Here is a 13478-nt window from a genome sequence, read left to right as displayed (position 1 = left end):
TATTTCTTTACACTCTTTGTCAGGAAGCACTGGTTCAGATGGCATAGATTGAAAACTTGACGTGAGGGTAAAAAGGTAAGAGTCAGGGGAGCTCGAAGGATGAGCAGAGAAAGAGAAAAGAACATGACACAAAAAAATGCAACAAACGAACTGCGCCAACGTCGAAACAATGATATGAACTACATGAGTATGAACACTGCAGGCGCACGCGAAAAATAAAAGGTTCCCCCGTCAGTTGTGGTCGATGCGTGTAAGGGCAATGACGTCTTTGTCGGTGTTTGAAACACGGCCTCCATTTTGGGTTCTGATCGCTCATCCGTCTGATTGGAAGTTCGTGTGTCATTCAGCCAAGTATTTGTGCGCGCCCTTTTTGCGATCGACGACTCTTTTTTTTTTTTTTTTTTTGTTGAGAGAGCGCATCATGTCGCAGCCAGTGGAAGCAATTGAACGAACGGCAGAGTATGAAGATTTCATGCGACAGCTAAAGGAGTTCCACGATAGAAAAGGGTGAGCGCATCTCTTCTCTTTGTTATACCAAAACGCCAGTTGGATTTCCACTTCCCAATCATAACCAGCAGCGCGATTAATATCAACTATTTTATTGAAATTGCAGAACATTTCTTCAAACGGAACCTGTGCTCGGTGGCAAAAAGCTCGATTTGCTTAAAATCTATAAAACAGTCATTGAAGCAGGCGGTTACGATAAAGTACAGTATTTTGATCCACCCATCCAATTCCACACCTTGAATGACCGATCATTGTTTTTCTTTTCCCCTTGATCAAACCGTAATTAGGTCACGCAAAATCGTGGTTGGAAACAAGTCGGCGATCCCTTCAACTTTCCTCCGACATGTACAAATAGTGCCTATGTCCTGAAAAGTATATATACTCGATCACTGGTAAGTGACCCCCACTGCAGCAAAAAACTCTGATGCTGGCCACGATTCCATCTCAATAACACGAAGAACCCCCATTGCATGAAATAGCTGGGCTGGGAAGAGGAACATTACTGGAAACGGCCCTGGAATCCACCGAGTGATCTTGTGGAACAAAAAACACACAACAAAGTAGCATCCTCCTCTCCATTAAATATCGCCGTCAAACAACGCGACACCGCCAGACAGACAGCCACAGGTGCGTAACGCGCGAAAAATAATCCCTATAAATTAAATCCATCAGCGCGAACAAGTATTGACCTGCGTATTTAAAGCTTTCATACAACCTTCCTACAACACCAACGTACCGAATATGAGGATACAACAGTTGCCACCTCAACCACCCATTTTTCAGCCTCCCATGCCCGCTATGATGAATCCGTATGTCCCAGGTAAGAAATCACTATCATAGGCTTGGAAAGGATGGGTTTGACCTAACCGCTGAGCGGATCGTTGTAGCGGTTTTCATGGATGAGGAATTCCGTACACGGATTTTATTAGCACTGAAATCCTGCTTACCGAATGAGATCGATTGGGCTTTCAACACACTCGTGAAATTCTCTTATGCATCTGAAAATTTCAGTCTCGATTTCATGCCGGTGTTGGTGGATCTTTTGCTGGGGTTCACCGATCCCTTTTTCGAAAAACATATAGAACCAGCAGTAGCCAATCCCAAGTCACCGGGAGAGATTGATCCCGTCATTTTCAGCAGCAAAAAAGATCAAGAAATGCTCGAACGCGTATTACAGGTCTTCCACATTTTACGCAACTTCTCCTTTCTCGAAATCAATATCCGCCGATTAGCACACCACGAAAAACTGCGACATTTGCTGATGCTGGGAATCGCATTGCCGCCCTCTTCACCTTACGTGGAATTAACCCGTCACTGCTTGGATATTCTGGAAAACATTGCCCCGCAAGTCACTGTGTCCAGTCCAAACGACTCTTATTTAACCGTGATGACCTATCTACTGTTTACGAATGATCGCGCGCTGATCCTCGGCTCCATACGCTCTCTCACTCGTGTGGCGGTGACCGAATTCAACGAACGTGTGCTTGGGATCGCCAACTCGGCCATCATCGGTCGTATGGCCCAATTTCTGCTGTTGGATGATGAGGAACTCGCCGCAGCCACGTTAGAATACCTCTATCAGTATTCGGGGCTGCGTGGAAATTTTGCCGCACAGCTGGTGAAAGAATACCCTGGCAATCTGATCGGTTTGTTAACAGGATATCTGTCCTATAAATCAACACTGTTACCTCCTTCAGGGTCATTGACCGGCACCATTCATGGGATTCCTGCCGTACAGGCGAACCATGTGCCTGTGCCGTCCAAACCGCAAGCGCCGACGATTCCGGATTTGACCAACTATGCTCACTTGGACGAACCTTATCGATGTCTGGGATGGTAAGTGGCGGCTGTAGACACATGGAGAGTAGAAAAAGGCAATCAAGTTGGTTAACGCGAGGACACATTACAGGCTCAGGGAAAAATTCGTGAGCGGCAGTGCAGACGATACATTTGTTCTCAAAGATATTTACGGTCTCTATCGCGACTTATTCGGGGCCGAGAAACCATTGGGAGTCAAGGAATTTTACACCGTACTTAAAATTGCGCATCCCCAACCTGCATCGACGGAAGCCAACATGGCCAACGGCTCGGTAGCTTTACAAGACGTAACATTACACAACATGAAAAATGCACCGACCAAACCGCCGGAAGGTACGTGTAGATTATGCTTACGTGATGAAGTCAAAACATCGACTGATGATGATGGATGGGTTTATTTTCAGTGGTCCGGTGCAGGTGGCGAGATTGTGGTGAAACATTTGAATCCGAGGCGGATCTGCATCAACATATCGTGTCTCGTCATGTGCGTCCGAATGAGGCGGAGGAATACGAATGTCACTGGATCAACTGTAAAAAGAGACGATTACCCAACCGAGCGGCACTCATGGCGCATTTACGCATTCATTTCGCACCGAAAGCAACAGCTCATAGTAAAAAGCCGCATTATCCCGACGCTTTGCATATGCCAATAGATGACAGCGAGGTTTCGGGCGTGCCGTTGACCGCTGCATTATTATTACGGAACCTCGTCCGGCACAAGCAGCATCATATCCATTACTTACCCTACGAAAATGAACTAATGCTTCTAGCCATTCAACGACCCAAACTGTCCAAGTATATTCTCACTGTTTTGGCCGAACTTCAAGTCACCCCCGCGTAGAAAAATAATATTAAAGAAAATATCTTTTGCATTGCTATATAGATTTGAACTTGACTTATTTTTATTTGGAACATGCTTTGAAAGAATTATCAACAAAAATATATTGCGACTGTCAAAATAATCGTCAGCAGCTGCACTATAGAAGGTAATATGTTCTTCCATGTATCGAGGCACTCAGTTGACGGACGAGGACAGCTCAGGTTTTAGCTTTCGTGGTCAATCAAATTTTCTGCCATTTATGCCCATGAAAATGATAACACGAAACTACATGCAAGAATTCATCGCTTTGGCCAAGCTGAGCAACGAGATGGCTCCGTCTGATGCAACTTCAACAGAATGGGTGCAAGACCAGTCCCGCTTTTACGAGCCAACAAACCGTATCATTAAGCGCAGGAGCGGTTTACCAATTGATGCGTCGGACCTATGAGTTCAGCCAATTTGAAGTGGAGATGTTCACCAGTCCTGCAGATAAATCAGTTTATGCGAAAGAAAGTGCAGCACGCACCGGGAAGCAACCATGCCGTTACCGCGTTTGCATGCATAGTCTAACTGCTGATATTGGTATGTATAAAGTGAGAACCGGGTAGCGTAGCCCCGAAATGTTCTTGAGGTGTTCTGAAAATGACCTCCTACCATACAAAAGATAAAAGAATATGTGTAAAGACTGAAGCATTTCGCAATCAGGAGTCAGCCATAGTCTATACTGCATGCTATAGAGTGACTATAGTGCACATTGGTTGTTTGTGGCAACATGAATGACATGGCGCAGCCTCTCTTTGCAAGCTTTACGCGAAAGAAGTGTGAGGCGCTGAATTTCGCCAGTTTTGTTGCGAGAATCGAGCCAATGAGGTGCATTCGCGGTCATAAAACAGGGTCACAAATCGAAGGTCCGCAAAAGATATAAAAAGAGGGCGTTTTTTCCTCCTCATTTTTTTTCTCTTCATAAGCCAATCCGGAGCCGAGGCTGCTAGGCTGGTGGTTTCTGGTGATGATGGATGCCTGATTTTTGTAAAGCATTCGGGGTATGGCAAAAAATCGGTAAAACCATCTTCTAATGATAGGAGTTGGCCACTCTTTGAAGAAGATTGTTTTCGTTCCCGTCGGCTCTTCCGCCTGGGCAACTGACTAGCCATCAGCTTGCTCATTGTGCGGAAGGCGCCGGTTGGTTTGCTTTTTAATCGCAACAAAGGGAAATGAAAAAAAAAGGCAAGCTTTTTGCCTTTATTATTCTTTTTCTCAATTCTTTGTGGGTTGAATAGATAATAAAATAAAAAGTGGGCTTAATGTCCTGTAGACGACTACACGCCACTTCATATAAAAAGAAAAATAAATGAAAAACACTTCGCTTTCCTTTATATTAAGGTCATTTTCATTTAGATGCCCAAACCATCTCAAAAGCCAAGGAGTTTAAGACTGTGGGGTCCAAGTGACTTTTTTCCCACCATCGTGAGTCTGACATCTTCCCTGTACGTATTTATAAGATGACTGGTCTTCCACAGTGTACAGTGCGTGTGAGTATTAACTCTGTGCTATCCGTCTGATACGTGTTGGACTCTCCATTATATCATTAAACGGGTCAAAATTTGGTAGTTCGTAACGTACCAAGCCTGTATGTAGCGATATGGATCGGTGAGGAAAGTGAAGGTCAATCTTCAACAAATGAAGAACAGTTGCTGTTTCGTTGACCAAATTGGTACTCTCACAGCACTAAGTCAAGTATTGCTTGTTTATTTTAGCGGCCTTCGGTTGTGACAAGCTGACGTTACTTAGAAAGCGTTCTCATATAACAGCATTCCTTTGTCGTTTGCGATTGCTCGTCCGTGAATGACGGCACATGTTGGTGGTGATGGTTCATTGGTTACGCATATGAATTATTTTGCTTGTGCAGTGCTGCACTGGAGAACACATAAATGAGAGATGCCAAGCAAGAGACTGTGGGATCAAATTTATAAAAGCAAAAAGCCAAAATCGTTTTGCAGTATTGTGATCTATCACATACCGTTTCTGTAGCAGTCTCCATATTTAAGGGTGACCAATGCTGAAATCACCTTCATACTGCAAGATACTTTGATCTCAAGTACGCCTTTGTTGCTTTTAATTGCATGATCAGCTGTTAATTTAATGCAACAGTAGCCATAGTGATGCAGGTAATTGTCAATGCATCTAGCTCAAACAATAGATTTTAGCCGGCCAAAACTTATGTGCATAAGAAATACCGGCTTCGACTAACGAGCGACTTGATCATGCATCCCCTCACCCATGATATACAAGATCCAATTATTTTGTGAGAGCGGTGACTGATTGATTTTGTTGATTTATCTGCTCAGATCATAGTGAAGGGGAAGCGGCGGGAGATTGTTGCGTCGATTTCCAATGTCGGTACGAATGAATGTTTGGCAGCACAACGAGGTTGGGATCTGTCCTGGCGGCTTATGTATCGCCATAATGGGAAGATGCTCGTAAAAAACAAGTTGTGGTTGCGGAAAAGAGAAACAATCAACGGGTGTAAACTTTCTACCCCAGCTCATGTTTAAATGATAGATTATGTAATGCACGCCGAAGGTCGTAGAAAAGGGATAAGCTACTGCGAGCCAAAGACATCGCTCACTGCCAAAATTCGCACTGCCCGGAACAATCGTTGAATTATAGGTCACGAGATAGTGAGCAAACGCTGGGGCCGACATCCTCAACGAGACCTTTCATCTACAGTTTCCTTTGATGGACAGCGGTTGCCAGTGCATTGGCGGTCCAATCAAAACCCGAGGGTTGAACTTGCTCGAAAATAACCGTGAGCCCCAAATGGCCGATACGGATATTTTCCATCTCCGCCCGTGTGCAGAACGCCTTTCTGACCCGGTTGGATTAGAAATTTTCGATTGAAAATTGCATTGCTCAAATTTTTTGTTTTCTGTACGTTACAAACCAACCGCCATGGCCCATTCTCAGGACACACGATATGTAGGCCAATCAACGAGAATGCGAGATGAAGTCAGTACACCTACGCATGGCTCGAGAACAATGACTATTGATCCGACGTCAGCAACGGAGAGCGAAGGTCAACAAACCCCGTCCGACGAAGAAGTAGGCATTTTACGATTGACCGGCGACATGTCAGCAAGACGACCCAGAGCTATCCGTTGGGATGAAGACGTAGTAGATAACGAACATATGAACAAGAAGAAATCAAAGAGTGAGTCTAAAAACCCGGGTTGCAATATGGACTGACACCATTCTGATTCGGCTTTTGCATATTCTTTTTATTCTCGTTTAGTTTGCTGCATTTATCATAAACCTCATGTTGTTGGAGAATCGTCCGATTCCGAAAGTAGCTCGGACAGCGATAGCAGTAGCAGTAGTAGTGGCAACGAAAGCGACAACAATACCGATAAACATAGCCATCAACACAAGTGCGGCCATCGTCATGGTGCTCGGCAACGTCGTGCGCGTAATAAGCGAAATCCCAGAGAAGTGAGTCCCAACGCTTACGAAATCCAGCCCGTCTACAAAAGTAGGTTCTATTAATTAAACAGACATGTCTCTCCTGTTTTCTCGCTTTTAACCGCTCTCTTTTTTTTAATTTTTTTTATTCGTAGCTCGACCGCAGCCTTCCAATCATGCGGACTAGACAAGACCCCATTAAATAAAACTGTACATATTGGTTGATCGGGAATAAAATGAAGTAGAAATCAGAATTTACAATGCGTAATCTGATCAAAATTCGAATGTACAAACTAACCATGACGTCGATTTTCAATGGAAGACCCAAAGCAAATGAAAAAAAAGGAGGCGCAAAGGAGGTTGATTTCTCAGGGAGCTGTTATATTATTGAGAATGCATCAAAAGAATGTGAATTATCTCTTTTTTTTCTCTTCTATTCGTTTTGAATTATACAATTTTAATTGTTCAGGGTCTATCCATCCATCTGCCAATCATCTACCTATCCAGTCTTCTTTATGTGTCATTTCTTTCTCTCAGTATAACAAAAAAAAAGATGCACCCATGGTCAAAGCGTACGTCTCATACTCCCCATGATATCGCGACAATGAATGGCTGGTCTGATATCTGGCACTGTGGATCTAGGAAAAAAAAGAAAAACACCCGGTCCAAGTCCATGTTTGAGATGGCATGGAAAAATACGATCGACGGAATCGATTGTCAAGACTATCGCCAGAACGATAATACGTGCTGCATTGATATCCCATCACCTACCAAGCACACGCATTACCGACGATCTGCTCACAGTCGACATCGGTCTACCGCTTCCGCCACGTCATCGTATTTGTTCAATCCGAGCAGCCCCTTTCCTCAGAGCTTGCTTCAGTCCTTTCTTTCGTCCTCGTCCACGCTACGATCGCCGAGCATCACTTCGCAGCACCATGATGCTTACCGGTTCTTAATAAAATTCGCTAAAGCGCTGATTGCCAACGGAGCCCCTTCCCATCGACTCGACCATTGCGTTCAGCTGCTAACATGTAAATTTCGGATGATAGCTCAAGTAGGATATTTTCCCGGCTTTCTCGTTATCTCTCTCGGTGATCCAGGTAAGACCATACGACAGCGTGTGTCGCTGTGCGGATCCTGATACTTACCAACCAATGCACACGTGCTAGAGACCTTGAAGCAATCCATTCAACTGGTGAAAGTCGACTCAGGGCTTGATTTGTATCGACTCACACGCATATATCAACTGTTTGAATCCATTTTGTGCGACGAAATTTCGTTGAAAGAAGCCACGCATATGCTTGATCCGATTCTTCTTCAACCGTCCCTGTATCCTCAGTGGATGATCATTCTCGCTTACGGCGTATCGTCCAGCACGAGCACGTCTTTATTTTTCACCGGAAATCACGCGGATATGTTTATCGGCTTCTTTCTCGGGATCTTTGTCGCAGTGGGGTACTTGAACGTCTCCAGGCATGTCACGCGGTTTGCCAGTATTTTTGATGTGTTGATAAGCGCCGTTGTGGGATTTCTGGCTGCGGCGATATCGACGCGCCTTTCCAGTACTACTTCTTGTTTTTATGCATTGTCGATTGGAGGCATCGTCAGTTTGTTGCCTGGGTATGCCACCCTGATTTCGCTTCTGGAATTAGCAGCAGGCAGTATCATGGCCGGTACTTTGCGATTGACCACCACGTTGGTGTATTCGCTTCTTCTAGGATTCGGTTTAGCCATTGGCTCGAGCGTGCATGAATTCTTGTGGCCGTCGCTCATTTTCAAATCATCCGAATCTGTGTGCACTGCAGGTTTATCTGCTTATTACCATATCCTCTTGGTGCCTCTTTTTGCTGCGGCCAATATTGTCATTCTGTGTGGCCATCCGCGTAAATTCCCCATCATGCTGATCCTCGCCATTCTAGCCCACAGTGTCCAGTATATATCACTAGAAAGTTTAGTGACTTACCGGCATCTCGCGACCGTCTTGGCATCGTTTGTAGTAGGATTTTCAGCCAATATATATGCGCGATTGTGCTCCACGGTCGGATTTGTGGATATGATTGCGGGGTTGTTGTTCTTGGTGCCTGGGTCGGTTGGCGTCACATCTTCTCTGGGCTCTTTTGGCCAAATGCTGACGACGGGCAATACTATTGCCGAAGTATTCGTAATTGCTCACGCCGGTCAACAAGGCATTGTATTCGCAGCACATATGCTGGTCATCACTGTCTCCATTTCATTGGGCCTCGTTCTGGCCGCCGTCGCCATCTATCCGCTTCGAAAAATTATGGACTTCAGATATCAAACATCGCATCGGTATCGACGAAAAAATTGGGTGGGCGAAATTACTTTTTAAAAAGACAAAAGATACAACAAGAGTACAGTAGCACCATCGTCCATCATGTCATTTATCTTGCTGCATACATTGATAAAATACAGTACGACCAAACTGCAACCTTTCAACATTGCAAAAGAAGAAATAATAAATAATTATCGAAAAATAGGATCCTCTCTCAGTAAAGTCGTCGTCAAGGATTCGTTTAGTAAAGTTGGTATGTACCATGTATTGGATACTATACTGTTTACATTACAGCGCTCGATAGATTGCATGATAATGGTTGGAAAAAGGTAAAGCATTGTTGTGTAGTTGGATTTTGCAGAATGAGCGATGTCTGCATATTGAAGATGTTCCCCCTTGCATACTGACCTCCTTGGGGCTTTAATTCACAACAACGCGAGCTGCAGGGTTCGTTTACAACAGGATCGTCGCAAATATGATGAGGTTCAAAGTTATTGCACCTTATCAATGCAATTTTGATTATACAACGTTTGAGTCAATTCATCGTATCCTGGTATACCACCATCTATTGACAAGCAATGCAGATCATTGCAGTCAGTCCAATAATTTTATTCATCCCGAGTAAAAACAATTTTTTTGTTATCATTCAATTTATGAGTTCATCGAATGGCTGCAGAAGCATTTCATCAAACGGTGCCTTTTCTTATGTATGCATTTCAAGACAAAGAAGGGATTACGTAGGCTGGGGTGGATTAAGTATGCGGGAAACTCATGAATCGGAGTGAGAGAAAGAGCGAAATTTTCGGGAGAAGAAATGGTTTGCATGAGATGAATGGGAATTTTTTGAGCAGTGACTTGCCAGTTGCCTTTTTAGTGGTGCGTGCTCTCTCTCATTCTACTTTTTCTCGTAACAAGAAATCAAGCTTTTTCACAATGGAGGAAGACCGTGGTTCCACCCATTCAGCTTCTTCATCTTCTACCATCCCGACTTCCAGATTGCCTTACCCAATATCACAACTGCGCAAGTCGGCTCTGCCACGTCGATTCAGAAGAAAATCAAGTCATATCGACGATGCTCTCATTGAAGAAGACGAAGAGTCATCTGCTTCCAGAAGTCAAGATGTGCAGGCCGCCCTCGAGCAATTAACCAAAACGCACCCGGATCGACCTCACGGCAGTCGACAGAACAGTCAACGAGATATGCATCCACTCACACCCACCGCTGATGCCGGCGATACCACCAAGCCCTCCTATTTCCATTCCCCGGCCGGCCATGCGTTGGGGAATCCTCCTTCATCACTGACCCAACGGTTGATTGACCGAGGAGTCTCGGTGCCTTCTTCGGTCAACAGCTCGGAACGACCTCGATCCACAACGACCATCAACACAGATAATACCCTTTCTTCCTCGCTCGGATCCTTCATGAACGATTTCGACTCCTCTGCCTATTACGGATTATCCCCTTATGTCGGCTCCTCGTTTTCGGCCGCACCAGACAGTCTGCTGAGCAACGACAGTGATCGTTCCTCCCAACGATATCGATCCCTACGCCATCGATACGAAAGAGAGCATGATTCTCGCTCCTATCACCTAAGCGAAGAGGATGATGAAGTGGTGTCTTCTCCGGAACCTCATAAAGTGGCACATCCTTCACGGATGCGCGGGCGGTCACGCCTGGAAACGGAAGACAGTGACATTGAGCTTTCAGATGAAGATATCGTGAGCTCGGGCGATGCTACCGGGCAGGAAGCGGAGTCTTCACCAACGACGTATTCGCCACTGTTTCTAAACACACCCGACCCACGACGATGGCCATCACAAGTATACGGCAAAACGCGATCACCTTCACCGCTCGCATATGCAACCTCCACTGCCACCGAACAGTCCAGCCATCCGTTATCTGCTGGATTGAACAACAAGACGGAAAAATCCACCGATTCCGATTCTCGCGATTACTTTGATATGTTCTCCCCCAGTGTTTCTTTAGATGCGGAAGAACGCATGAGCTCTTCCTCTTACGCAACGGCGCTACCGAGCTGCACCTCCAAAACGAGTAACGATGAATATTTCACTAGTCCTCGCAGCGAAAAAGTGGCTTCTCCGGTGAGCCCGCAACGACCTCTACCCCCTTCCCTTCAGCATCTGTCATCCATTCTATCGTCTCCGTCCAGATCCTCTTCTATTTTCTCAGGGAATGGTACCGATGCCCTGTGGCGACTCAACGCCAAAGAGCCCGTGTCGCAACCCAAAGAGCAACCACCTGTCTCACCGTTGGATCGACCGCCGCGATGTCACCTTTTGCAAACACCAGTGTTCCAGGTCGTCAACGTCAATACAGTCAAGGACCGATACCTCTTTCTCTTCAACGACTTGCTCGTCATTTGCAAACCTATCATGGACGAAAATATCATTGTCAGTAGTGCTTCGTGTGGACCGGATACCAACGCAACCAGCGATCGCAACCGTGACAGTCGCTATCGTTTCCGTCCCACGGAAAAGAGTCTGTTTCAAGTGAAAAATATCGTTGAACTGAGCAAGGTGACGTTGTACATGACGCGGGAAGATCAATATACGCAGCAGCAGCAACAACAACAAAACCAGCAACGCCGTTTGTCTTTGGCCGTCGGACCGGATGGACGTCCCATGCTTCCTCAAGCCCGGAAAATGCATCCCGTCTTGGCTTCCGCATTGCGAAAGTTTGAATCCAGCGCCAAAGCCGGAATTGAGTATCTCAAAGAGAAGCAGATTTTAACCAACGAGCCTTTGACGATTGCCAACTTTTTATTCAAGACGCCGGATCTCAACCGACGTCAACTCGGTTACTACCTTGCCGATCCAGAGAATAGCGATATCTACGAATCCTTTCTCGACTGTTTCCGTCTCGTGGGTCTTCGTCTGGATGAAGCGCTTCGTATACTGTTAACGACCTTTCGTCTTCCCAGTCGATGGGAGTTGCTCGAGTACATTATTGAACGGTTTGCTAAAAAGTGGCACGATTCGAATCAGAACGTTGTGAAATTCCATGAAGATATGGTGGTCAAGGTCGTGGTCGCCATGCTCTTCCTGAACGCCGAGGTTTGGTATGATGCAAGTAGCGAGCGCGATGTGTTTTGGTACGCCCGCGAACGCAAAGAAAGGGAAGACAGACAGCGATTTTCGCGACGCGCAAGCGTGGATCGCAAGAATAATCGCGAAAGTGTGGCCATCGAACCTTTGCATTACATTGCGGCTTTGCGTGCCCAGGGGACGGCCAAACCGGATATGCAAGACTTTTTGGAACGTTGGAATTACTACGATCAATACACACTTGTACCACGTGAGTTTATGGAAGACATGTACCGTTCGATCATAGAGGAACGTTTGGAAACCGGATGGGATAACAAGTCGGACTGTGTCTCCTCGTCGGATGAGGAGGGGACCTCGGACAAGCAGGATCACGAAGTCATTATCACCGTCATTCCTCATCGATTGCCTACGCGTTTAACCAAAGGCATTGCTTCCGAACCCATCACCATTTCCATCCCTGCGCCTGATCCTGGTTTGCAAATCAAGTTGCGTGGTCAAGATTTGGTATGCGAACCAAATGTCCTGGATTTTTCCACGTCTTGCTTCCAAACGTTCACCATCACGGGCAATACTCTGGGAAGAACCAGTTTGATGTTTATCAAATCCGGCTCTCACGCCGGCCGCTATGTCAGTCCCGCTCTACCACGTACCAAGAACATTGTTGTCGAACGTCCGTTTATGCGATACACATTCCACATCGCCTTCAATCCCACGGATATCCGCACGTCCAAGCCAGGCAACCAGGTGGTCGATCGGTCCTCCGCCAAACATACCAGTGAACTTCCGTCGTCGCCGTTGACAATCCACTCGGGGCACATGGATGGTCCCGAGGAACCCGAACTGCCACTGGAACAGGAACCGGCCTCCAGTATGAAACGAAAATACACATTCAGTGTCGAAACCGAAGAAGAACGTCACGCATGGGTGCACCAATTGCGGCATTTATGTGGCACCGTGATGATTAGTGATATCAAGCAGAAGTGCATATGCAACAGCAAAGCGGTGAAAACGTTTTCGGCCGAGGAACGTGTGGCGCTCCAGGTTTTGAAAGAAGTATTACTGGCGGATGAAGTGAAAAAAGGCACAGCCGGTGTGGCGGGGTTACGGACCAATGGCGGCAATGCGGGACGTGCAGACTTGAACGGCACCAATAGCGTTGCGAGTCCGTCGTTGAATAAACCGGGGTTGGATGAAGCAGGATGGAGTGTCGGTGCGGAGGAAGACAAGGAAATAGCCGACGATAAAATGATGCGCAAAAGTGATCGTGGCTCGCTCATGTCAGTGGCCTCTGGTGCCACCAATGTGGTCACCAAACGTGGACATGAAATTGTTAAGTTGGTCGTACAAAACTCGCTTGTTCCACTCATGCTCGGTTTCCTCCGCGCGCAGATTCCTTCCTAAAATACAGCGTTTCTCTGATGCCTTTTCTTTTCCCCCCCTCAAGGATTACATAAATTTTTCCTTGCTGTACAGATCCTTTCACAGTCCTACTCCTGGTTTATCTTCTCATTG

At 46.0% G+C, this 13478-nt stretch overlaps 3 protein-coding genes across 3 annotated transcripts; all 3 read left to right on the top strand.

Annotated features, from left to right (window-relative positions):
- Window positions 1-421: 421 nt before the first annotated feature.
- Window positions 422-3166, top strand: BYT42DRAFT_614646 (uncharacterized protein; the record flags this gene model as incomplete). The annotated part of the gene is made up of 8 exons (XM_051571877.1): window positions 422-507; window positions 614-707; window positions 795-899; window positions 987-1134; window positions 1211-1327; window positions 1395-2343; window positions 2417-2658; window positions 2730-3166. 8 exons carry the CDS (start codon window positions 422-424, stop codon window positions 3164-3166), a joined length of 2178 nt encoding a protein of 725 aa, XP_051423338.1.
- A 2841-nt stretch (window positions 3167-6007) lies between these two features.
- Window positions 6008-6879, top strand: BYT42DRAFT_572442 (phosphatase inhibitor-domain-containing protein). Its single transcript, XM_051568609.1, has 3 exons — window positions 6008-6356; window positions 6438-6674; window positions 6760-6879. Exons 1-3 carry the CDS (start codon window positions 6098-6100, stop codon window positions 6789-6791), a joined length of 528 nt encoding a protein of 175 aa, XP_051423337.1. The 5' UTR covers window positions 6008-6097; the 3' UTR covers window positions 6792-6879.
- Window positions 6880-7157: 278 nt separating this feature from the next.
- Window positions 7158-13367, top strand: BYT42DRAFT_546603 (uncharacterized protein; the record flags this gene model as incomplete). The annotated part of the gene is made up of 6 exons (XM_051565896.1): window positions 7158-7176; window positions 7657-7707; window positions 7777-8917; window positions 9041-9153; window positions 9195-9229; window positions 9816-13367. 6 exons carry the CDS (start codon window positions 7158-7160, stop codon window positions 13365-13367), a joined length of 4911 nt encoding a protein of 1636 aa, XP_051423336.1.
- Window positions 13368-13478: the final 111 nt, after the last annotated feature.

This window comes from Radiomyces spectabilis (assembly GCF_025331425.1).
Source record: "Radiomyces spectabilis strain NRRL 2753 chromosome Unknown BYT42scaffold_7, whole genome shotgun sequence".
In the NCBI taxonomy this organism is placed as follows: domain Eukaryota; kingdom Fungi; phylum Mucoromycota; class Mucoromycetes; order Mucorales; family Radiomycetaceae; genus Radiomyces; species Radiomyces spectabilis.
The sequence above is the reverse complement of the archived record's forward strand: the minus strand, read 5'-3'. Positions and strand labels throughout refer to the sequence as shown.

Excerpts from the sequence above, each read along its gene's own strand:
- BYT42DRAFT_572442 (XM_051568609.1), top strand. The coding sequence starts at position 6,098 with ATGGCCCATTCTCAGGACACACGATATGTAGGCCAATCAACGAGAATG. Across the intron at positions 6,357-6,437 it reads GAACAAGAAGAAATCAAAGA|TTTGCTGCATTTATCATAAA; the intron begins GTGAGTCTAAAA and ends ATTCTCGTTTAG. Across the intron at positions 6,675-6,759 it reads AATCCAGCCCGTCTACAAAA|CTCGACCGCAGCCTTCCAAT; the intron begins GTAGGTTCTATT and ends TTTTATTCGTAG.